The sequence below is a fragment of the Physella acuta genome, unplaced genomic scaffold (assembly GCF_028476545.2).
Source record: "Physella acuta isolate Inbredline_101_S28 unplaced genomic scaffold, ASM2847654v3 ptg001143l, whole genome shotgun sequence".
In the NCBI taxonomy this organism is placed as follows: domain Eukaryota; kingdom Metazoa; phylum Mollusca; class Gastropoda; family Physidae; genus Physella; species Physella acuta.
Window position 1 is genome coordinate 25,585 of NW_026732660.1, and position 26,635 is coordinate 52,219.

At 41.4% G+C, this 26,635-nt stretch overlaps 2 protein-coding genes across 2 annotated transcripts in view; one reads left to right on the forward strand and one right to left on the reverse strand.

The window, feature by feature from the left end:
* Positions 1-6,009: 6,009 nt before the first annotated feature.
* On the reverse strand, positions 6,010-6,303 carry LOC131956264 (zinc finger protein 593 homolog). Its single transcript, XM_059320702.1, has one exon. It carries the CDS (start codon positions 6,301-6,303, stop codon positions 6,010-6,012), a length of 294 nt encoding a protein of 97 aa, XP_059176685.1.
* Positions 6,304-7,402: 1,099 nt separating this feature from the next.
* The window catches only part of LOC131956265 (orexin receptor type 2), a gene marked incomplete at its 3' end in the record, with an annotated part of 51,333 nt that continues 32,100 nt past the window's right edge, over positions 7,403-26,635 (forward strand). Inside the window, exon 1 of the mRNA XM_059320703.1 lies at positions 7,403-7,408. Coding sequence (XP_059176686.1) covers positions 7,403-7,408 — 6 coding nt within the window. The remainder of the gene's footprint in view (positions 7,409-26,635) is intronic.

The following is a 26,635-nucleotide window of genomic DNA, read 5'->3' on the forward strand; positions in this document are numbered from 1 at the left end:
AGCTGGGCGGACTTAGGGAGATTTTACTGACTTGAACCCGGATTCAAACTCGAGACTTTCGGATTAGTAGTCTAGCTCGCTACCGCTAGGCCACGCCGTCCAAATTCAACATATGTTATCGAAATCAATTCACCCTTCCGTTCTTACCAAATCCTCCGCAATTGCACGTGTAATTTCTACTTAAACGATCTGCACAAAATCCCGACGGACAAAGAAAGAGCAGTAACATCTCTTAATCAAAAGGTCATGGATATCAGCTGAACTTTGTAACAGTAACTTATGACACACGTTCAATTGGCCAAATTTAGCAAAGATTATTTATCAACATACGACAAACTAAACAGACATGTTTGAAAACTTAGGATTTAAAAGAAAAACCGCACAAAATGTAATGACGTCGAAAAAGTCTTGATGCAGAAAGGTTGCAACTTTGACGGTGATATGAATTTTAAACAAGCCACCATCGATCTGAACCCCAATGTAGCACAGTAGAAACCTTCAAATCTGAACCCTAATGTAGCACCGTAGAAACCTTAAAATCTGAACCCTAATGTAGCACTGTAGAAACCTTAAAATCTGAACCCTAATGTAGCACAGTAGAAACCTTAAAATCTGAACCCTAATGTAGCACAGTAGAAACCTTAAAATCTGAACCCTAATGTAGCACAATAAATCCTTAAAATCTGAATCCTAATGTAGCACAATCGAGGAAAACGATAAACAAAAACTCAACCCTAAGCCGAATGTAATACAAAAATCAAACAGAATCTCTAACCCAATGTAACAGAACAATCTGAAGTTAATTTAGCCCTATAAATTACTAAATCATCACAAAGTAATCAAATAAAACACTAACAAGCATCGTAACATGCACCCGTCCATGTTTGTTGATAAATGTCACAACATAAAATTATGGAAAATGGAGGCAACAATAAAAACATAAAACATTTTTCCCCAAGCAAATGCATAAGCTAGAACGACACGAAACAAACATCTTAGAAAGAAGAAACAGGTTTCAAATATCCATCTCTGTCTAGCAGGCGTTAGGATTTCCGTGACGTCACCGGTTGCCCTAAGAGGCTGTCAATCAATCAGACAATCAATCTAGGGGTGGCGTGATCTTAGGGTGTGGTTAGCCGGCATTAAAGTGTAACCCCCCCTCCCTTCTGCGGTATAAACTGGTAGTTTTATGCGATACGGAATTGATTTAGGTTAGGTTACTTGTACTACAAAGGCACTAATTTGAGCAGTCGATGCTAGCATGTACTATAACAGGTACTAATTTATCCACTCAAGTCATGCATGTACTATAGCAGGCACTAAGTTAACCAGTCAATTCTTGCATGTACTATAGCAGGCACTAATTTAACCACTCAATTCTTGCATGTACTATAGCAGGCACTAATTTAACCAGTCAATTCTTGTAGCATGTACTAATTTAACCACTAAACCTTCAATTATTGCATGTACTCTACAAGGATCTAATTGAACCAGTAAATGACCCAGCATAGGGACAACTTTAACGGTCGCCGGAAACCGCAGGAGTAAACGAACGAGAAAAGAATCTTCGAAACCTGCTGGCACAAACATTTTTTTTTTTGTTTTTTGTTTTTTTTTTTGTTCTTTTTTTTTGTTGTTTTTTTTTGTTGCTGCATCGGCAGTTGTCACATGACATGAGGCGGCCATTGTATGGGTTGTATGGGTTGGATTCTGTGGCCAGATTTTTCAGGCGAGAGAGATCAATTTGTTATTTCGATAGTGCTCTTCTACTAAACACAGCTTTTTAAAAAAGAGTTTTCTTAAACAGCATAGACTTGATCACTTATTGGTGGTACACATTAAGTTTGGACATTAACTAGCGTAGATTTAGAATATTAATATAAGTGTCTAATTATCTACCTCTCTCTGTGTGTGTATGTGAGTGTGTGTGTATGTATGTGTGTGTTATGTATGTGTGTGCGCGCGCGTGTGTGTGTGTGTGTGCGTCTGAAAGATTGTGCCATTTTAGTCGCCTGTCGATGTCTTTAATTCCTGTCTCGTTGTTTACCTCCTGGTCGACTTTAATGTCTTTAGCTCGGAAGGCTATCTTTAGCTCAATTTGCTGTATTTAACTCGCTTGGCTGTCTTTAAATTGCTTGGTTATTTAGCTCAATTGGTTTTTAAAGTTCAATTGGCTGTCTTTAGATCAGGTCCCCGTGTTAAGCTCTACCACTGAATTTTCCAAAAATTCACTGTCTTGATCTGTATGCTGTCCTAAGCTCAGGATGTTGTCGTAAGCTCATGTCACTGTCTATCCGCAGGATCACTGTCTTGCTAGATAGAGTGTCTTGAAATAAAGTCACTGTCTTAACCTCTGTGAACTACGCTTAGCTGATTTTTTTTTTAACTCTGTTATTGTATAAAGCTAGGGTTGCTATCCTTTATAATTAAAAATGCTTGAATAATATCACAAGTTTTACAATGTAAATGAAGCATCATAGTTTCTCTGTTTTGGCCTTAAGTTGAAAAAAAAATTACAAATTTAAATCGCAAAGCATGGAATGTACCCAAAATATTAATTTAAATAATTAAGCATTCTTTTCCATACAACCAACATTGTGCGCGATATAAAACTGTAAGATTGGCTGACCAAAAAACGGTTCGTTATTTTTCTGGCGTCAAATTATTTTAAACGAGATCTCAGCTTTCAAATACTATACTAAACAGTTTAAATTATTTAGAAAAAAATATGAAAAGTTTGATAAACACGTCGATCCCTAATCCTCTGTTCCTATATAACTTACGAGCCGACCCGCAGCGTATCATACGCCGCTATTTAGTTGTTTTATTTTCTACTTTTCAGTTATTCATAATTTGTGAATTCGACAGTACCAATGCTGCCACTGAAAATATTTGCTTTAAAACACTAACCCCCCCCCCCTTTCCCCTAACCCCGACCCTACACCCCCCCCCCCCCCCCACCCGTGAAAGCAGCCTCCTCTTAGTTATTTCTTAGTTACCTCCTGTAAGTTTAAAATCGAACTAAATTATCTGCCCCTAATAGAAACCCGGCTCTACGGCTCGACGATTTGTAAACATTTAGAGTGAACACAGCTCACCAGACAATGTGGGGGTGGGGTGGGGGTGGTAGTGATAGTGATAGAGAGAAAGAGAGGGGACTGCAAAAAGGCGCTTGCAGCTTGTTTTCTAACGGCTCCCAGAAGAGAATTATATATATAGATGGGTTTTTTTTTTTTTTTTTTTTTTCTTTGTCTTTCTTTTTCACTACTTTTCTATTTTGAGAGTGCTTGTCTGTTGGCGTGAATCTCAAGAAAATGACAGAGTAAATATTTACAATTTTACTAGCAGACTGAATAAACAAACTCGCTGGAATGTATCCTGCTATACTGGAACCAGAGGGGTTGGAGGTGTACCAAACTGGTTGTTACATCGGCGTCTCTGTGAAAAATTTATTACATCGGCGTGTCTGTGAAAATTTTGTTACATCGGTGTGTCTGTGAAACGTTTGTTACATCGGCGTGTCTGTGAAACGTTTGTTACCTAGTTGTGTCTGTTAAACTTTTTTACATCGATGTGTCTGCTGAATTCCTTTTGTTTACATAAACGAATTATATTTTCTTACATCGGCGTGTCGGTCAAAAGTGTGTTTTACCGGCGAGTTATGGGACTTTTTAGTTTTTAGTTTTTAGACAAAACGGCCCCGACATAAGAGCCCCGTCAAAAGGGCCAGGGACAAATGGACCTCGTCATATAGACCCCCCAAGTACGTCGGGAGCCCATCAGTCAAGAGCCACTATATCGGGAGCCCATTTGTCGCGAGCCAATATGTCGGCGTCCTTTTGATAGGGTTATTTCGACTGGGTCCTTTTGTCGGGGCTCATTTGTCGGTGTCGTTTTGGCGGGCTGTTTTTTGTCACGGGCCGTTTTGATGGTACACCGTAAATTTTACATTCTTGAAAATGTGTCAGCTCTATGTGGTTTTACTATTTAGTCAAGACACGTTTTATGCATAACTTTTTAAAGTATGAAATAGTATATTTTATTGTCTATTGCATAAATAGTTCATAACCCAGTGTACATGGTATGTATATCATACATAGTCGGGTATAGAAGGGGGAAGTTAGTGCAGGACGATGTAATAAACTGGCGTAGCCTCGCTCTGGTGTGTACAGAATGTACATGTTCGTTCACTATAGTAGATTACAAGACTGTTGTAAGCTCGTGTCACTGTCTATCCGCAGGATCACTGTCTTGCTCTTACGCCCTCTTACTTGTTTGTTTTATTATCTCCCATTCCGAGAGTGTTCATGTCCTCTTGCTTGTTTTATAATCTCCCATTCCGAGAGGGTTCATGTCCCCTTACTTGTTTTATAATCTCCCCTTTTAAGAGGGTTCATGTCCTCTTCCTTGTTTGTTTTTATCTCCCCTTTTAAGAGGGTTCATGCCCCCTTACTTGTTTTATTATCTCCCCTTCCTCTAGAGTTCATGTCCTCTTGCTTGTTTGTTTTATTATCTCCCCTTCCTCTAGAGTTCATGTCCTCTTACGTGTGTGACCACGAAGTGACACCGCCTAAATCTTACGGTGGTGAGTAGTGTTCAGCCCGTCCACCGGGGAAGATTTAGATCCCATCTCACGGTAATCATTTCAATCGGATTGTTCGATGACCAACACTCCACGCTCCCCAGTGGCCAATAACCGCTCCACGCTCCCTGCTGCGAGTACGATTGAAGGTCACGATGACATGTTAAAAAAGAAAAAAAACTCACCTTCACTTTGTATGCGTGGGATGTCTGTTTTGGCCACAGAACTTGGGGGTGAGCTTAGCTTACTGCTATTGAAAACGACTTTAGGAGGTCAGGAAAGTTTAATAAGTGTGATGGAATGCTTGGAATGTTGTTTTATTTTGTTTTAATTTTTTTACTTTCACGCATATACAAAATATAGAGAAAGTATAGTAATCGTGCAAAAAAAAAATCGAGATTTTTGAAAATCTCGACGTTATACACCTCCCTGAGTCGGAAAAACATAGTTTTGCAATCTTGTCCCTATGTCTGTGTGTGTACGTATGTGTGTCCGTATTTGTGTTTGTGTGTCTGTAAAAACGATAACTTGAGCACCGTTATAGCTAGGTTTGAGTTTTGAGTAATTTCCGTTGACCGAAAGTAGTAATTTTCGCTATTTCCGATATCTAAAATAGCACATTTGAATTTATAAAGTATTGATAATATTCCGCATTATTATACACTTTTTGTTTTGCGTTCACTTGGTGTGCAATTCTCTTTTCTATGAGATTCTTTTCTATTTTTAAAAGTTTAAGTAATTAAAAACGGATTAATAATCTATATCCCGAGTTGCCTTCCCATGTTGTTTTATTGTCGGAATATTCGAGAAAGTTTATTGGAGAACACTCCCGATTTATTATTTTTTATTTTTTTGTTTGTGTACTTTTTTTTTTTTTTTTTTTTTTTTGATATTTTTCATATGCTTTATTTTAATTACTCCCTGACAATAGGGAACAGCTGATATGAATGCTGTGTTTTAATTACTCACTGACAATGGGGAACAGCCATATGAAACCAAAGTCAAAAACTTATGCAAACTGTTGTTTTTGTACTGACATGCACACAACTTAAGCAATTCTCTTTTAATTAGTTTTTTTGTACCTTATTATGATTGAATTAACTTCAAGTTAGGTTTGACTTGAAAGAAAAGAAGTGACAGTAATAATAATGTTACCAAATATTTACAAAGAAGGAAAATCTTCAACAGTCAATGGCCATCAACCTGAAGTATTTTGAAATGTCTAAAAAATATTTAAAAGTATTTATAAATACTAGTAAAAATGTAGAATGTACATAGAAATTATTGTTGAAAATTGTGTGCAACTTAAACCTACATAAAATATTCTCTTGACAAAAGCATAAGATGAACTTTAAGGACATTTTCATATACAAGTACATTATACACAAGCATAACAAGCCCCCCTCCCCCACGTAGAGATCTATGCGTCAAGTGTCTACAGGTGCCATTTCTGCTTCTGTGCTTGGTTTACTCTGCTGTAGGACTGTGACTTTCTTTGGTGCAACATATGATCCCATCCCTACAGCCCTGTCTGCCTCCTCCTGTGTGTAGGGTTCTGTTTCAAGCGCCTTCAACCTTCTTTTGTGGGGCTTGCTCTTAAAGTGGTCTGTCAGGGATTTGTCATTTATAAAATATTTCGCACAAGTCAAACAATAAAACGGTGCAGCCCCTGGTTTGTCCAGGTCAACGTCCTGCTTTAACAAAGAGTCGGGACTTTTCATGTATTACTTGTGCTTTTGTCTTTACAAATTTATTACTATTCTTCTTTAAAATTAAAAACAGTTACCTTGAAATATTCTTAGATATTAATAACATCGAATTATTGGTTGAATTCGGTTTTATTTGTTTCAATTGTTTGTTAAATATTTTTTAAATTACACACCGTAACTTAAAATTTAGGTAATGAGTATTTTTTGTTGTCCTAAGTGGTATTTGTTACTTTATGTCTTGTTATTATCGTTACGTCCCTTGTTATTGTGTATATTGTAGTTACGTCCCTTTTATACTCAGTGTTGACCGTGTAGCTGATTTGTTGTAGTCTACCTGTGAGGCAGTTAACTACAGATAGAAACCAGAGACTAGTCGTGTCGTCTATGCTGTGTGTAGTAATCAAGTACCAAGGTTAACTCAGCAAACTGTGTTTGTTTAAGTAATGTAATAGTATTTACAATGTGTTTATATATGTGTTGATAGAGAATATTTATGGCCGCTGAATAAAAGACTAGACTAGACATGGTAGCCGTTCACATAATTTGAAATCAGGACACACGAAGTGATGACGGATACAGTGACTCAAGGGACTGACGTAAGAGAGAGAGAGAGAGAGAGAGAGGGAGAGAGAGAGAGAGGTGAATGACATTATCAGTACAACTTTCTGACGTTTTTTACGCTTAATACATTTTATCATTAATTATTTCGTTTCATTTGTTGATAGAGTTTCTTTCAGTCATTCTTAGTGAAGTGGGAAAAGGGGGGGGGGGAGGGGTGGCGGCAGTGCTTCACCGGAGCATGCCAACTGTCCCATGACTAAATACAATATATATATATATATTGTATATATATATATATATGAAAAAAATATATAGTTTAACTATTCTACGTTCTCCTGAAATTTCAATTTCAAATGCCCTAACCGCTAACCCACCTATTGAAAAAAAGTCTGAAACATACCCTGGTTATTTAATACATTCGTCAATTTATTCGCTTGTGTTTGAAATCGTAATTTGTCCTGTTTCAACACCCCCCCCCCCCCCCCACCTCAAATCTTACATACAGGAAAATAAAACCGTATGATAAAAGGAATGTCTCGTGTTGACGATAATGGCGGTAAGTGGATGTAATTGTTTCTTTTGTAATGTGTGATGGGAGATAACAGGTTGTTTTGTTGTTGAAAACGTAACGATTGCCGTATCTCAGTATGAGGTAAAATGGCCCCTTTGAAGAGTGACACCACAAAAGTCGATGGTCATTTGGTTGCCCGTGTGATTGTCTTTCTTTGTGTGACGTCATACGAGTTTTATCCAATCAAGAAGAAAGCAAACGATATCAGTCAGCCAATCGAAAAAAGGCTCGACACATCTATATTAATTGTTTTAAGTCTTGTTTTTGGCCCACTTCTCCCCTCATTACAGAGGAACGACCGCAGTATCGCGTTGCATAAAATTACATTGAACTGCGTTTTTATCTCAGTCTGTAAGCAATTAGAGTAGGCTTACATGGTATTCGTACATTACATAACGTCATAAGATATATGTGAATGAAATGTAAGTTCCCTTTTTGAACTTGACGGTCCGCGTGGCAAGTGAAGTAGAGTTCACCTGTTTCTGTGAGACATATGAAGGGATTGTGTGGTCAGCATTATGCCCAGCAAGGGACGTTCTACTGACTTGAAACCGGATTCAAACTCGAAAACGTTCGTGGTAGCAGTCTATCTCTCTACCGCTAGGCCACACCGTCACTAAGCGTGGGAAATTTAAAACCTCAATAGCTGTTATGTAAAAGAAAACCTTGTTGATTCGGATGTCTAATGTAATGTCCGATGTAATGTTTAATTTAATGTCCGATGTAATGTTTAATTTAATGTACGATGTAATGTTCAATGTAATGTTTAATGTAATGTTTAATATAAATTATTACTGATGTGAATACTACCTGGAGCGAACACATAATGCTGGGATCCATTTGAGCGATTTCCGATAACTGGAAGTGAAACTTTTTCTACTTTGAGTTTTTCAAAGTGGCTGTGAACCCTTACTAATGTGAACCATTTTATTTTGTTACTCATGTGATCTTTTTAGATGTGAACCCTTTTTATATAAACCCTTAGTGATTTAAAATTTTAAAACCCGTTTGCTGTGAACCTGAGGGGTCGGCGTGGTCGAGTCGGTAAAGCTCATGGTTGCTAAACCGAAAAGTCTCGAGTTCGAACCCTCGGGCAGATTAGGCTCGTTAGCTGGGAACAGCCACTCTTCTAGGAGAGACAACTCCAAAATTAAACAACTGCTGCCTTGTAGTTTGTTCTTGGTTGGACACAGGCTATGGAAGCAAATCCAAAAAGAAAAGCAGGCTGAAATCGGAGTCAATGGCCTCAATGGCGCGTAACCAAATGACACGTAATCCTTAATTGTGAAGGAAGCATGGTCGATTCGGCAAAGCTCATTGTTGATAAATTCGAAAAAAAGTTTCGAGTTCAAACCGTCTGGCAGATAAGGCTCGATCCCTTCCAACACTAAAAATTAAGAACGAAGAAGAAGAAGAAGAAGCTGTGAACCTCTACAGTCTTGAAATCCTCTTGATGTGAATCATTGGTTCTGCAAAATCTTAGTAATGTGAACCCCCGGGTTCTGTGAAATCTTAGTGGTGTGAACCCCCGGGTTCTGTGAAATCTTAGTGGTGTGAACCCTAAATCCTATGAAACCCTAATGCAGTAAACCCTCACCTGTTTGAACCCTGACTGTTATAAACATCACCAACACACCACCGACTTTATAAACACTTCTTCACAGAAATTGGACCGTTCTTGACCCCCGTATAATTTTTCTCGCGCTGAATAAATTGAGGAAGTGACGCCGTTGTTAGTCGCTTTTTTTCTCAGAATGTTGAGGCTGTCTTATTTTGTGTGGTTTTCTCTGAAACTGATTTTGCACAGATCGTCTTACCGACGGTGGAGTTTGTGTATGTGGTTCTGTTGACGGCCGAGGTTGTGTATGTGGTTCTGTGGACGGTTGAGGTTGTGTATGTGGTTTTTTTCGGCGAATGACGTTGTGTATGTGGTTGTGTGGACGGCCGAGGTTGTGTATGTGATTCTGTGGAAGGCCGAGGTGACGCAAGTGCTTCTGTCTAGGAATGTGTTGATTAAATCTCGAGGTATATAAAAAAAATATCTATATATTTTTAATGGGGAGGTGACTTGGTATTGGAAGACATAGTAGCTTCGATAATAATATTAAAAAAAAAGAACTGTATTTATTTAAGTTGTCTGCGCTTAGTGTTTCTTTTAGATACTTTTTTCTCAGGGGGGAGGGCGGATGGAGAACTTGATACTTTCGAGTGGGTGGGGTGGGGGCTGACTAACATTTATGTGAGGGGTGCGTTCATCGGTTTAAGTATATATTTTATAGATAAATGGACGATCTTCGTGGTGGCACCGCGCCTCCCCCGTCCCCATCCCAATCTCAAAGAGACGTCTGAAAGGAACTCTGTTTTTGTTGACTAATGCGTATTTTTCTCTCTTTTAATTTGTAATGTAATTAGTTTTTTAACTTGATATTACATAATGCAGTCATTCAGACTCACTAGGTTTTAAGTTAATAACTGATTCTCCGATTGTCTTCCTTCAAGAATTACAGAGTGGCTTCCCTTGCTTAAAAATAAGTTGACGATCTACGCCTAAGAAATAAGGATGTCCTACAACGCCATTAAAAAAAAGTGTTGACGGTTTTGCTGTAAAAAACTGTGGACGGGCAACGTCGTAAAAATATATGAACGACCTACGACTTTAAAACTAAAACTTTTTTAAACAGCACCTGGCTGGTTCTATAAAAGACTTTGTGCAACATCCTTTATTTAAAACATAAAAGTTCAACGATCGGAACCTACAATGTACAAAAAGCTTTCAAGAGAAAGGAAAGACAACTGAGTTCGTTCTAAATTTATAAAACAATAAATAAGGGCGACAACTAAAAAAAATGAAATAGCTAACTCAGGCAGACCGATGCCCAGCCATCAAAAGCACAAGCCATTAGCATACATCGACCTCAAAGAGAATTCAGTGATCTCTTCCATTTTGAGTAGGACGGGGAATTTCCGATACTCGCAAAGGCGAATCCACTTGGACTTTGGAATTTCCGATGCTCGCGAAGACCAAGTTGACTTTCGGAGCCAGCTGAAAGATGTCAATCTACGTCAGCTGATTGTTAGACTTTACTCTCAAGCGACGTGAGTAAAAAAATAAAAACTATTGGGGGGAAAGAAAAAAAACAATAATAATATTGCGTGTAGGCTGTTTGTGGTTTCGTTTTAAATATACAGTTTGAGGCCTGTAATTGTGATATATTTTTCAAATGTTTAATTTTTGTACGAAAATATTTTTTTTTTAAATCTGGTAGCGTGGGTGGCTAAAGGTGAATTGAAAAACTGCATCTGTGATCACCTGGATTTTACCTGGTTTTCTAAATCTATTTAGTTAAATATTCATATATACATGAAATCAGCAATTCTTATCGAGAGCACGACAAGTTCAGTTGGCTCAGCGGCTAGACTAAAATACACAGGGGACATGGCCTCAATTTAAGAATAGAAGTTACGTTTTAAAATATGTTTACAATTCGATTACGTTTTAAAATTTTAACGCGAGGGGAAGTCAGAAAAAAAGAGATAAAGTGCGGGATTGTGAGATTAAAAAAACGAGAAAAAATGAGAGAGAGTGCAGGAGTGTGAAAGTGAGATGACTTAAGAGATGGTGAGAGATGGAACGAGAAAATGAGAGAATGTGAATGAGATAGAGAGGAACTAGGAGAAAGTAGGGGATATTAAGAAAGAGAGAGAGAGGGAGAGACAGAGAGAAAGAGAGAGAGTGTGTGTGTGTGAATCAAAGTGAGGAAAAATAAACGAAATTGGGAGAAAGTGAAAGATAACGAGTAAAGGAGAGAGAGAAAGAGTGAGAGAGTGATACAAAGTGTGAACAAAATAGCGCAATTGGGAGAAAGTGAGGGATAGTAAGAAAAAGCTAGAGAGTGAGAAAGTGTGTGAATATTTGAGAATGTGAAAGAAATCGAGAGAAAGTAAGACAAAGTGAGAGAAGATTCGAGAAAGTGGGTGATGAAGAAATACCAATAAGGCTGAGCAACTGAATTTACTGCGACCCGTTATCTTCCGGTATGATGTAAGGTCATGAGGTCAAGGTTATTCCTCTATATTAAAAAATGCAAGTAAATTACCTTTTCGTTGTGGTAGAAAATATGTTTTACGTTTCTTTAACTTTTTTTGTTCGACATTTCATTCATTTTCCTAAGAAGCTGAAATGACATTTTCAACGAAAAGTTAAAACCACACCTTTTGTTATGGTTTCAAAAAGAAATATAAATGAATTTTCATTCATTGGCGTTTTTTGGGAAGATTAATAAGGTTGTAGCCAGTGTACCACCTATATTACTTCATATCTTTCATTACTTCATACCTTTCATTACATCATACCTTTCTCTTCACTTCTCCGCCACTAGCCCAAATCTCGCCCACAAACTCATAAACACCACCGCCACCATAAACCCTCCATCTTGGAACTGCTCACTAAGGTCATTTCCGGCGTTCGTCCACTTGAAGGAGGACACCACTCATGTGAGAGAGGGGGAATTTCCGTTCTATTGATCTATCCTTTGAGAGCCTCGATACGGACACTTTTTGACCGAATAATTGGGCACACACAGGAAGTCGCAGAAATATAATGAACAATCTGATGGATGTTCGGGGTCTTTGAGGAATGAACAATAGCTTTTTGTGTGTCGATAAATTGAAGTAGATTGAAATGACATAATAGATTAGGAGATATTTTTGTCAGACCTTGGGGAATGGTGGCCATACCGGAAGTGTGAGTTTTGTTGACTGTGAAAGGGTGCAGGACGCGTACTCACGTGTAATATTGTCTAGAGGGGTTATCTGAACTTTAGGCGATGTAGAGTTGTTGTTGTACAGGGGTGATTGAAGAAGCTAGGGTGTGGGTGTATTACAATTTTTTGGGGTATAAGAGTATATGTTCAGTGGAAATATTTATGTAAAGATTTTTTCTTTTTATAAAAAACGTATATCATCCCAAATAATATACATAGTTTGCCGTGAGATATTTTGTCTGAGATCGTTTGTCCATATCATTAAATTTTTTTGTCCTGAAATATTTTCTCCTGATATATTTTGTCCGTGAGATCATTTGCTCTGTGATAATTTGTCCTGAGATCATTTGTCAGTCAGATATTTTGTCGGGGATATTTTGTCTGAGATCATTTGTCCTGGATCTGTTGTCACACGTGTTGGTAAGAAGATGCCATCCAAATTTGAAGAGTTGAAAAGTAAACTAAAGTTTGTAACTAATTCATCTAAAACTTATCTCATGATATCTCACAGTCGTGATCCGGAACAATGGGAGATAATGATTGAGGTCTTAAGCTCCGCCATGACTATAGGGGACATCTATATAAGACTTCTAGAACTTGGCTGGGCAGCAATTTAAATGGAGAAAAAAATGTGCATAACAATTTAAAACTAAAGTTATGTGTGCTGCCTGAATCTGATAGGATTGGAATGGGGGAGGATGTAGTACCGGAGGCAAAGAAGAACTCGGAGCGCTTGTAAGGAATTATTGGGAGCCGTTTGTTTGCAAGATTTGGGAGCCGCAGGTAGGGAAGAATTGGGAGTCTGGGGTAGGGAAGAAATGAAAAAGGCAGGTAGAAAAAAAAACAACTAATAACCAAAAGCAAAGGTATGTTTGTGGGCTATAAGACTGGGAGATGCAGGTAGAGAAATATTGAATGCTTCTAATACGAGTTGATTGTGGGCAATGCAAAAACATTGTAAAATTTGGGCTACCGGTGAGGATCAGTAGCCTCTAGCCACCAGTAGCGTCTGGTAGCCGCCAGTACCATCTAGCAGACCGAGTAGCCTCTGGCCACCAGTAGCCTCTAGCCACCAGTAGCCTCTAGCCCCCAGTAGCCACCAGTAGCCTCTAGCCCCCAGTAGCCACCAGTAGCCTCTAGCCACCAGTAGCCTCTAGCCACCAGTAGCCTCTAGCCCCCAGTAGCCACCAGTAGCCTCTAGCCACCAGTAGCCTCTAGCCACCAGTAGCCTCTAACCACCAGTAGCCTCTAGCCACCAGTAGCCGCTAACCACCAGTAGCCTCTAGCCACCAGTAGCCTCTAACCACCAGTAGCCTCTAGCCACCAGTAGCCTATAGCCACCAGTAGCCTCTAGCCCCCAGTAGCCACCAGTAGCCTCTAGCCCCTAGTAGCCACCAGTAGCCTCTAGCCACCAGTAGCCTCTAGCCACCAGTAGCCTCTAGCCACCAGTAGCCTCTAGCCACCAGTAGCCTCTAACCACCAGTAGCCTCTAGCCACCAGTAGCCTCTAGCCACCAGTAGCGTCTGGTAGCCTCTAGCCACCAGTAGCCAACAGTAGCCTCTAACCACCAGTAGCCTCTAGCCACCAGTAGCCTCTAGCCACCAGTAGCCTCTAGCCACCAGTAGCCTCTAACCACCAGTAGCCTCTAGCCACCAGTAGCCAACAGTAGCCTCTAACCACCAGTAGCCTCTAGCCACCAGTAGCCTCTAGCCACCAGTAGCCTCTAGCCACCAGTAGCCTCTAGCCACCAGTAGCGTCTGGTAGCCTCTAGCCACCAGTAGCCAACAGTAGCCTCTAACCACCAGTAGCCTCTAGCCACCAGTAGCCTCTAGCCACCAGTAGCCTCTAGCCCCCAGTAGCCTCTAGCCACCAGTAGCCACCAGTAGCCAACAGTAGCCTCTAACCACCAGTAGCCTCTAGCCACCAGTAGCTTCTAGCCCCCAGTAGCCACCAGTAGCCTCTAGCCCCCAGTAGCCACCAGTAGCCTCTAGCCACCAGTAGCCAACAGTAGCCTCTAACCACCAGTAGCCTCTAGCCACCAGTAGCTTCTAGCCCCCAGTAGCCACCAGTAGCCTCTAGCCCCCAGTAGCCACCAGTAGCCTCTAGCCACCAGTAGCTTCTAGCCCCCAGTAGCCACCAGTAGCCTCTAGCCCCCAGTAGACACCAGTAGCCTCTAGCCCCCAGTAGCCACCAGTAGCCTCTAGCCACCAGTAGCCACCAGTAGCCACCAGTAGCGTCTGGTAGCCTCTAGCCACCAGTAGCCTCTAGCCACCAGTAGCCACTAGCCACCAGTAGCCACCAGTAGCCTCTAGCCACCAGTAGCCACTAGCCACCAGTAGCCACCAGTAGCCTCTAGCCACCAGTAGCGTCTGGTAGCCTCTAGCCACCAGTAGCCTCTAGCCACCAGTAGCCACTAGCCACCAGTAGCCACCAGTAGCCTCTAGCCACCAGTAGCGTCTGGTAGCCTCTAGCCACCAGTAGCCTCTAGCCACCAGTAGCCTCTAGCCACCAGTAGCCACTAGCCACCAGTAGCCACCAGTAGCCTCTAGCCACCAGTAGCCACTAGCCACCAGTAGCCACCAGTAGCCTCTAGCCACTAGCAAGCCAGAGTATGAGCTGTCCGTGGGTGTGGGTTGTGAAATACATGTACGAGCCAAATGTATTCATCCAATGAGCCACATGTGGCTCCTGAGCCACAGGTTGTCGTCGGGTGGCCCAGCTAATGAACGATCATGTTTGATGGATTGCATGTTTGCATGCTCGCGGAAAGACGGCTAGAAAAAAATATGTATAGTAAAAAAAAAGCTCGGCATTTTAAATATTTACAACAGTTAACTTCAAAGTTGGAAGGTGGGACCGGGCCTTGGCCAATGGTTTGTGAAGATAGATATCACAGGACAGTGGCGTAGGTGGGATTTTGTTTTGGAGGGGATGGGGATTGATGTCTTGTCCCTATACACACTCTTGCGTAAGATTAAAATTTTGAAATTACAAGCAATGTAAACAAGAACTGTAACTTAAAGTGAGACAACTGTCATTTTTTTTTTTTTTGAAGAAGGGACAGGAGGCTCGATGGAGGAGGTGGGGGTTCTGAACCCCACTTCGTAACACACCTTGTCTACGCCACTGACATAGACCATGTCCTTGTAAGTGAAAACATACCAAAACAATGTTACTGCCGCACCTTAACTCATAACATTATGTTGTTATAGAGTACTTAAAGTATCTTATCGCAAATGTCAATGTATAAAACACTGTGTATGCTTTAATCAGAAAATTGTATTATGAGACATACTGAATGAACTCATAGATTTAACTGGGTAGGGGATGAAATTAATGTGATGGCTTTAGACCGTTTGCTTTGTTCAAATTAATGACAATTAATTTTATAGTATGGTAGCTATTGTATTGACGTTCCGTTTACTCCTTTCAATTACCTTATATTACTGTGTATACATACATGCGGCATCACTGGGCGTAAGACCGTCCAGTAAAGGTCACCGGCCATGGCGCAAGATTTCCTTGATGAACATCAACGGCCACGGATTAGTGACCAAGGCGAGCCACCCAGATGGAGACTTCCGGCTCTAGTCAGGCATGGAGATGAATGGGCGCCGTCATGCCCTTAGACACTGCGATAAACTAGGCACCCTGCCCGACACTGCGATAAACTAGGCACCCTGCCCGACACTGCGATAAACTAGGCACCCTGCCCGACACTGCGATAAACTAGGCACCCTGCCCGACACTGGGATAAACTAGGCACCCTGCCCGACACTGGGATAAACTAGGCACCCTGCCCGACACTGCGATAAACTAGGCACCCTGCCCGACACTGCGATAAACTAGGCACCCTGCCCGACACTGCGATAAACTAGGCACCCTGCCCGACACTGCGATAAACTAGGCACCCTGCCCGACACTGCGATAAACTAGGCACCCTGCCCGACACTGCGATAAACTAGGCACCCTGCCCGACACTGCGATAAACTAGGCACCCTGCCCGACACTGCGATAAACTAGGCACCCTGCCCGACACTGCGATAAACTAGGCACCCTGCCCGACACTGCGATAAACTAGGCATCATTAGACACACAACACAAACCTATGGTCCCCCAACGACCCTAACAGAGGTCAAGGAATTTATTTATTTATTTATTTTATTAATTAATCAAATCTATTTAATTTTGTATAATAGTTGTCATAAGAGTTTGCAAATTGTTCTACTAATTATCTAACATTCAGCTTTGATTTGCAGCATCGATAAAACATCGACATCAAACCCTTTAGAAACCGTAATTGATTTGTCAATCAATTCAACATATTTTTCTTGTTGATTAAAAAATTCGTTTACCACTGAGAGGAAAAAAAACTATGCAATACAACCGCCATCCCTGGAGCCTGGAAACGTCTGGAATCTAAATACGCCAATTCTGTCTCGGGTCTCCAGTGGCGTGATTAGTTTAATTAGGTTACATTAAGTCATTAAGGTTGATATTTTTTTAAAAGGTCTGATAAAGGTAGGTTAAATTTAGGTGTGTGTTTAACAGTTAGCAGTGCTGTATGTGTGTGTTTAACAGTTAGCAGTGCTGTATGTGTGTGTTTAACAGTTAGCAGTGTTGTATGTGTGTGTTTAACAGTTAGCAGTGCTGTAGGTGTGTGTTTAACAGTTAGCAGTGCTGTAGGTGTGTGTTTAACAGTTAGCAGTGCTGTATGTGTGTGTTTAACAGTTAGCAGTGATGTAGGTGTGTGTTTAACAGCAGTGCGAGGTGAAACAGTTTTAAAGCGCTAGAAACACTTTCGTCCGCGGTATTTTCAGTCGTCTGCTGCTTGATATAAGAGGAGACAAAATTTCTTTTTTTTTTTCATTACGGAAGTAGAGGAGAAGGGCGCTCAGAGATACTGAGGGGAGGATTTTAGTGTTTGGTGGAATGATGGGATACGGGGAGGGTTAAGGTTGATGAAGGGAAGCTCTGAAGTTGCTAATTAATTCATTTTATTTGTATCAAGGTAAATATTTTTTTTTACTCTGCTCAGCAGAAGAAATAAAATAGTAGAGAAAAACTGTTGTGAAACTAAGCTGGTGATGGACAGTTCGAGCACGTAGGGTTAGGGTTCTAACACGGTTTTAATGTAGCATTCATTGGGTTGTGTGCCTTCTCTGAGTTCATGCAGCTCTAATGGGTGCTTGGCATTAGTTAGAAAATAGAGACAGCATGGAATTTCCTTGTCACACTCCAACATTGTATACAACAGCTGTTGAAATTCCAACAAGATTCTGTCATAACAGTTTACTTACATCTTTTCTGAACTTACATAGTTCTAACAATACCTTGACATGGGTAAAAAATAGAGCTTGTAACTGTCCGTCTCTCTTACTTAAAATTCGAAATCTCGTTAGCCAGGGAGAGATATAAATTTTCGAACTAAATTAATGTGTTGTCTACATGGTTCCCATTTAAAACAACAAAACAACATGGCTGCTATTTGTTTCTAGGCCGCGCTTCAAGATTTTAAAATACCAAGAGAACTCAAAAAGCAACAATTAGGGATATAAATTTCTTACTAAAAATAGAATCAAATAAAGTACCAGTAAGCCCTAGGTCTTTAAAAAAACATTATTTTAATATTGTAATGTAATTACGTTTACGACAAATTGTTACGGATTCGAATGTAGAATAACTAACTGTACGCTACTTTTTAAAAACAAATCACATTTACCGCAGGCTACATTTTTCTTTAAGCTAGAATACATCTTGCAGTCTATCATTATCATTGTGTACCATTTTAAATAACTTAACAATTAAGAAATACGTTTTCTAATTATTTATTTTTACTGATTTAATTTTTAAAAATTCACATTTGGTTTGAAAAATACTATCTGACAAGTACGTAAATGAGAAGTCAGTGACCTACTTACAAGCCCTATTATAGAGTCAGCTTAGACTTACACATTTCTATTGTACACCGCAGCTTTTGACAGATACCGTGCCTGCTCCTTTTGTACCGCCTGAGGCCTAAAGCCGCCTCATCCCTGAAAGAAAATTTTTTGTACTGTCACCACACTGGCCAGGAAATGAGGGTGATCTGATCTCTGTGTTGGCGACAGTTGGGTTGTTTAATCTCCTGGAGGCGCTTCAACAGCCTCGCCCACTAGCGCAAAAACCAACTTCATTAACCCTAACAAAGGCTTGTCGGTATTTGTATTTTTTTAAATTATTCTAAAAACTCATTTTTCAGATGAATTTCATCATTTGTCGTTTTTTATTGACCCGTTTCATTAACAGATAACCCCCGGCCTTCACCCCATCCACCCCCCTTTGCCCATCTGCTCTTCTCCACAATTCAGACCACTCCACCGTGAGTATTTTTTGTCCCCCCCCCTCCCCCCTGTTCTGGCGCCAATCTCCATGTTTAACCCTTGGAAGACACATTTCACCTTGACCCTGACGCAAAGGAGTTTTGTGCACGAATTATAAATACGGCGTGCACAGTAATATTCTCATTCGTAAGGGAATTCTTTTTTTTTTTGGCAATCGTAAAATATATTACCTTAAATTTTATATAACTTATAATATAACGTTTTGTAAACTATTGATCTACGAGAAAAATGGCCCGTTGAGGAAGGGTACAACGGGCGCTAGGCTGATAGTGCTGTCTCTTTTCTCTAAACTAAAACCAACCCACCCCCCCACACACCACCCCCACTCCACCCCCACACACCACCCCCACCCCCCACCACACACCACCCCCACCCCTCACCCCCACACACCACCCCCTCCACACACCGGCCCCCACCCCCCACCCCCCCCCAAAAAAAAAACATGTCTACCGTCCCATTCAACGAAATATAATTATATACTTTTTCCAGTGTCCGCCCCCTCCCAGAAAATTCTACCCCCGCCCTCGAAAATTTCAAGTACCCCCACCCCTCTCCGGGGAGGAAAAAGTCTGAAAGAAACACTGAAACCAACCCACCCCCCCCCCCACACACACCACCCCCCACACACCACCCCCCACCCCCCCCCCCCACCCCACACACCACCCCCACCCCTCCACCACCCCCCACCCCCAAAAAAAACATGTCTACCGTCCCATTCAACGAAATATAATTATATACTTTTTCCAGTGTCCGCCCCCTCCCAGAAAATTCTACCCCCGCCCCCGAAAATTTCAAGTACCCCCACCCCTCTCCGGGGAGGAAAAAGTCTAAAAGAAACACTGAAACCAACCCACCCCCCCACACACCACCCCCCCCCACACCACCCCTCCACCCCCCCCCCCCCCCAAAAAAAACGTCTACCGTCCCATTGCAAGAAAACCACTTTTTAGATTAGACACATTAATTAAGCGGTAATTTTATTATAGAGTATCGATGAGGAAATTTCTTTTGAGTTGGGGAGGGGGGGGGGGGGGCTCAGACGTTCTTACGCGGGGGGTGGGGCTTCGCCCCTACCCGAAGAATTGTATGCAAGAAACTCTTCACACAAACCATTTAGATTAGACAACATTTCCTTTTTTTCAATGTTTACGCGATAATCAATGACGTCATTACATTACTGTGTGCACTCTCTGGTTTGAGATTATGTTCTACTCTACGCTAAATGTGTCGACGTCATATTTCGTTTTTCGAATTACTGTGCATGTTTTTAAATTGCTTGTGTTTTCTCTAGAGCGTTCTTGTCAGACAGAGCGTTCTTGTCAGATAGACAGACAGCGAAACTATTAGTATTAACGAGAAAAATGGCCCGTTGAGGAAGGATACACCGGGCGCTAGGCTGATAGTGCTGTCTCTTTTCTCTAAACTAAAACCACCCCCCCCCCCCACACACACACACCCACCCCCCCACACCCCAACCCACCCCACACCCCCACACACACCACCCCCCACCCACACACACACCACCCCCACCCACCCCCCACACCCCCCACCCACACACACACCACCCCCCCCCCACCCCCCCCCACCCCCCACAAAACATGTATACCGTCCCATTCAACGAAATATAATTATATACTTTTTCCAGTGTCCGCCCCCTCCCCGAAAATTCTACCCCCGCCCCCGAAAATTTCAAGTACCCCCACCCCTCTCCGGGGAGGAAAAAGTCTAAACTAAAACCACCCCACCCCCCACACACCCCACCCCCCACCCCCTACACACACCACCCCCCCCACCCCCCACACACACCACCCCCCTCCACAGACACACACCACCCCCCCATCACCCCCCCCCCCCCCCCAAAAAACATGTCTACCGTCCCATTCAACGAAATATAATTATATACTTTTTCCAGTATCCGCCCCCTCCCCGAAAATTCTACCCCCGCCACCGAAAATTTCAAGTACCCCCCACCCCTCTCCGGTTAGGAAAAGGTCTATATTAACCCCCCACCCCCCACCCCCCCACACACACACACCCCACCCCCCACCCCCACCCCCCTAAAAAAACATGTCTACCGTCCCATTCAACGAAATATAATTATATACTTTTTACAGTGTCCACCCCCCTCCCCGAAAATTCTAACCCCGCCCTCGAAAATTTCAATTACCCCCACCCCTCTCCGGGGAGGAAAAAGTCTGAAAGAAACACTGGTGTCGCGCTTAGCCACTACCCGAAGAATTGCATTAAAGAAATTGCAAGAAAACCACTTTTTAGATTAGACACATTAATTAGGCGGTAATTTTATTATAGAGTATCGATGAAGAAATTTCTTTTGAGTCGGGGAGGGGGGGGGGCGCTCAGACGTTCTTACGCGGGGGGTGGGGCTTCGCCCCTACCCGAAGAATTGTATGCAAGAAACTCTTCACGCAAACCATTAAGATTAGACAACATTTCCTTTTTATTCAATGTTAACGCGAAAATCAATGACGTCATATAACTGTGAGCACTCTCTGGGTTTGAGATTATTTTCTACTCTACGCTAAATGTGTCGACGTCATATTTCGTTTTTCGAATTACTGTGCAGGTTTTTAAATTCCTTGTGTTTTCTCTAGAGCGTTCTTGTCAGACAGATAGATAGATAGATAGAGAGACAGCGAAACTATTATTATAGATACTAGATAAATGGCCCGTTGAGGAAGGGTACAACGGGCGCTAGGCTGATAGTGCTGTCTCTTTTCTCTAAACTAAAACCAACCCACCCCCCACACACCACCCCCACCCCCACCCCCCCCCCCGACCCCCAGACACCACCCCCACCCCCACCACACACCACCCCCACCCCCACACACCATCCCCACCCCCCACCCCCACCCCCCACACACACCACCCCCTCCACACACCGCCCCCCCCACCCCTCCAACCCCCCCCCCTCCACCGCCCCCCCCCAAAAAAAAACCATGTCTACCGTCCCATTCAACGAAATATAATTATATACTTTTTCCAGTGTCCGCCCCCTCCCAGAAAATTCTACCCCCGCCCCCGAAAATTTCAAGTACCCCCACCCCTCTCCGGGGAGGAAAAAGTCTGAAAGAAACACTGAAACCAACCCACCCCCCACACACCACCCCCACCCCCACACACCATCCCCACCCCCCACCCCCACCCCCCACACACACCACCCCCTCCACACACCGCCCCCCCACCCCCACCCCCACCCCCCACCCCTCCAACCCCCCCCCTCCACCGCCCCCCCCCCCAAAAAAAAAACCATGTCTACCGTCCCATTCAACGAAATATAATTATATACTTTTTCCAGTGTCCGCCCCCTCCCAGAAAATTCTACCCCCGCCCCCGAAAATTTCAAGTACCCCCACCCCTCTCCGGGGAGGAAAAAGTCTGAAAGAAACACTGAAACCAACCCACCCCCCACACACCACCCCCACCCCCCCACACACCACCCCCACCCCCCCCCCCCCCCCACACACCCCCCCCCCCCCCACCCCTCCAAAAAAAATTGAACCATTTTAAAATATTAAAAACTGAATTTTTTTTTTAACACTGATGCTATAAAAACGGTGCGGATGGCCGTCTTTATCCCTTTCGAGTAATGAACCCGTAGAAAAAGTAGGTCTGTCTGGCTGTTGATAGACGCAAGAAAGGATTAGACGTTTTTTTTTTTTTCTGTACACGGGCTCGCCTACGCCAGTTTATAATTTGATAGCTTTATAACCATTACACTTTTCTTGATTTTTTGTGTGTGTTTATATTCATTTATTTCAGTTTTAACACAAGAAAGTGGCAAACTTTTGTCTATTTTGGAAGCCGTAGTGGTCATGTGACAAACGTCTACAGCTTCCTTTCCGGTGTGGGAACAAAACAAGAGCTAGATTAAAATACCTCTCTGGACTGTTTCGCTTATCTCGCGTCATCTGCCGTCACTATTTCGCTGATCCGCTGTCTATGTTTTATTTTTATTTTGTTGGTGTTGGTGGGGTGGAGGGGGGGGGGGGACAAAGTTCTATAAATAGTAACACCCGAGTTCTATAGTCTGGACCGCTCATTGTTATTACCTAATGGAGCTTCCGGTGTAATGAAAATCAGGCCAAAAGGCGGTGCACAGTAATGTCGTGTCCGGTGGTACTAATGGTGTTGCATGGGGGGGGGGGGGAGTGGGGGGGGGGGAGGGGAATGAACACTTCATCTGCTGCACTTTTGCTTTTTTGTAAATTGATAATTTCTATTCTAAAACGTTACTTTCGTTGATTAAAAAAAATACCTCAAATAACAAAACATAATTAAGATTATTTGAAATGTAATGGTAATGTACTAATTGAAAACATAAAAGCTAATTTATTTCAGTTCAAAACTCTAAATTTTTAATCTTCTTATCTTTTCGCTCCTTTCCCCAAAAGTCAGTTATATTTTAGGTTTTATATATACACGTTAGTTATATTTTAGTTCCAATGTACGAAAGCTTGTTATATTTTAGTTCTAATATACGAAACTAAGTTTAATGTTCGGTTATGATACCTGAACGTTAGTTACATTTTTGGCTATAATATCATCTTTTCCCGTTTCTGCCCAAGACACATGGGGCAGATGAAGTAGAGTTCATCTGTTTCAATGACTTCTGCATACAAAAAGGCTATTGTGGTCAGAACTTTGCCCAGCTGTATTTGTTTACCTAACGTGAGTTATGTACCCAAAAGAAAGAGCCGCGTATAAAGGAGCATGAGCCACATATACTCCATGCCCTTATCAAAGAGTCACTGACGCTTCATCTGACAATTCTCCAACCAGGGCTGACTCAAGGCTCATCTATTTCCCAGATTCCAGACTAGCCATGGCCATTAGTTGGCCCATGCCATTAATTGGCTAGAGCCATGAATTAGCCATTCGACGAACCATCTCGGGGTCGTTGACCCGATATCGTCCAGAACTCACCCTGTGTCAACACCCTCTGTTGGCCAACCGGGAAATTAATAGACGGTGTCGCTTTATTGAATATCATCTTTAAAAAAATATTTTGCTATTAATATTAAATATTCTGTTTCTTTTTTACTTTCAAATTAATTTTATGGAGAAAAATACGGTCCCGGAATACATAATTTCGGCTAACTGGGACTAGTTTTTAAAAGATCAAGGGAGTGAATTCTATTTATCTGATACTTTAAGTAGGTTATCTCCCATTTATCCATTAATTCCTGATTGCACGCCAGGTATTTGCTTGCTTCTGGGATAAAATTAGTTTTAATTAGGTATACATTTCAGGAAAAAATGGGAATAGAAAAAATACGTGTTTTTCTGATACAGAACCTGGCAATTAGACACACATTGATATTAACGTGGGTTAAACTATGTCGGGCGGGTTGTGTAAGGGGTGGTATACTGGTGAGGGCTAAGTTAGGTCGGTAGGGTTATGTAAGGGTTAGGGTATGGGTATGGAGTTAAGCTAGTTCAACAATGTTAGATCGGATTTACCAAAGATTAAGTTAGGTCGCTAGGGTTATGCTAGGATTAGGATATGGGTATGGATTAAAGACAGTTCGACAATGTTTGATCTGTAGAGTTGTTTTGGAGATCGTATTTACCAAAGATTAAGTGTTAGGTTGTTAAGGTTATGTTAGGGTTGGGGTATGGGTATGGGTTAAAGCTAGTTCAACAATCTTAGATCTGTTGCTTTAGAGATCGGATTTGCCAAAGATTAAGTTCGGTCGTTATGGTTATGTTAGGTATCGTAATTGGGTAAAGCTAAAGTTCAATGAACAGAGTTCGACAGCAATCAAATGACCAACTCGATGTTGTGAAACAATTTTTGACGAGATTTAGAGAGCAAAATTTTTCTTTACTGAGGAAGTATCTAGTATCAAGCACGTTATTAATATTATCTTCCATCCTAGATAAGATAACCTTTTCCTTTTTATAAAATATTTTTTTAATAAAATGGCTTTTTCGTAATTTTAAAAAATAAAAATTTCCATGAAAAATATTTTCTACTACAGTCTACTTGTATCTACTACAGAAAAGCGATAATGCATCCAATATCTAGCTTGAAATTTACCAATTTTATAGGTTTGGTGTTACATTTAAAATGATATTATTTTCTTTTCTTCATTTTGTCATATAATATGTGGGACTATTCATTTCCTATGAAGAAGAGGAGTAAATGGGGGGATATATATCATAACTTAGAAGTGATCATGTATCAATTAGTCACCGAAATACTAAAACTGTAGCAACTCCTCTGTAAATAGTTAGGTTTTATTTTGTACCTTGACATCAATATCAAGACTCGCGAAATCTTACTTGGTCGTTAAAGTTATATTTTCAGTTGTTTTTTTTTCTCGTATTATTATGGTTTTAGATCAACTATACTATGGTACAGCGTGGTCGAATGGTAGAGCAGTCCTTAGCTAATACGAAAGTCTCGAGTTTGTTTACGGGGATCGGGTCCCTGGAACTTCCCTGGGTTCATTTAGTTCTGATGGGTACCTAACTCGAGTCGAGGCAAGGAAAGACTACTGTTCATCCCTCTGTCCACACTATCCCTTTACAACTGAGGTCGCTGATCAACTCTACTTGACCTGCTCTATAGACCATTACCAAACTATCCTTTTACAACCAAAGTCACTGATCATTTCTACTTGACCTGCTCTATAAACCAGTACCACACTATCCCTGTACAACTGAGGTAACTCACGAACTCTACTTGACCTGCTCCATAGACTAGTACCACACCACCCCTTTACAGCCGAAGTCACTGTCAACTCTACTTGATTTGCTCTATAGACCAGTACCACGTACCACGGCTAACATGGAAATGACACACATTTTACGCTGCACATGCGAGTAGTGTTCATGTGACTGTCTAGCTGATAACAAAACCGAGTCCTTTGCGCAAGGGCAGTTGGAGAAAAAAAAAAGAAAAACTTATTGAAAAATTTTCGGCGTCGAAGGGAATAAGGGACGAAAACAAGACGATCAAGACAAACTCCACCCTCGGCGTTACCATAGCAACGTGTGTTCCAAACATTTAAAATGGATAGGATCCTTGCGTGACGCTGAGGCTCAAGAAATTCTGTGGTCGTCCTCACGATTGTATAATGACAGCACGCACACGGCAGAATGACAGTAAAAGTACAACACAAGGACAGCGCAAAGACATCAATAAGACAGCAGAATGACAGCAGAATGACAGCAAAAGTACAACACAAAGACAGCAGAATGACAGTAAAAGTACAACACAAAGACAGCATAAAGACAACAAAGTGACAGTAAAAATACAATATAAAGACATCACAAAGACAACAAAAGGACAGCACAAAGACAACAGAATGACAGTAAAACTACAATACAAAGACAGGACAAAGACAGGAATAAGACAACAGAATGACAGTTAAAGTACAAAACAAAGCCACAGCAAAGACAGCACAACAACATCACAAAGACAGTTGAGTGACATCTTAAGATAGCCCATAGATATAAAAAAGATACATATAAATCCCGTGATTAAAGTTTCAATTAAAACAAACTCGACAAGGATTGCGGAATATTTATTTCCACTGGCTCAGTTAGACAGCGGGTATTATGTTCTTGTATCTGTTGGTGTTAGGTGAAGTGTTGGGTTTCTTGCTAAACAAATCAGTGATACAGACCGACATTTGAAGATATCAATGACAGACGGACATTTGAACAAAGCAGTGAAAGACGGAATTTTTTTCAAATCTGCTAAAGAAACGGACATTTGAATAAATCAGTGAAAGATATATATATATATATATATATATATATATATATATATATATATATATATATATATATATACAAAGCAGAGGCGGACATTTGGAAGAGAAATGTATATAGCTGATGTTGCTGATGATCCGTTAGACGGAAGAAATTTGTTAAAAAAAAAAACGGGTTCTCTTTATCATATCTGATTGTCACAATTTGTTCACTAAGAAAAAAAAAAGTAAATTTTAGTTTTATTGGATCCTATCTTTAGATCATGCAACGGCATCGCAGATTATTTTTGACTCTCATGTTTCCATCGGCAATTAAAATTTGTA

Bases quoted from the DNA above. Each gene is read 5' to 3' on its own strand.
- LOC131956264 (XM_059320702.1), bottom strand. From the start codon at position 6,303: ATGAAAAGTCCCGACTCTTTGTTAAAGCAGGACGTTGACCTGGACAAA.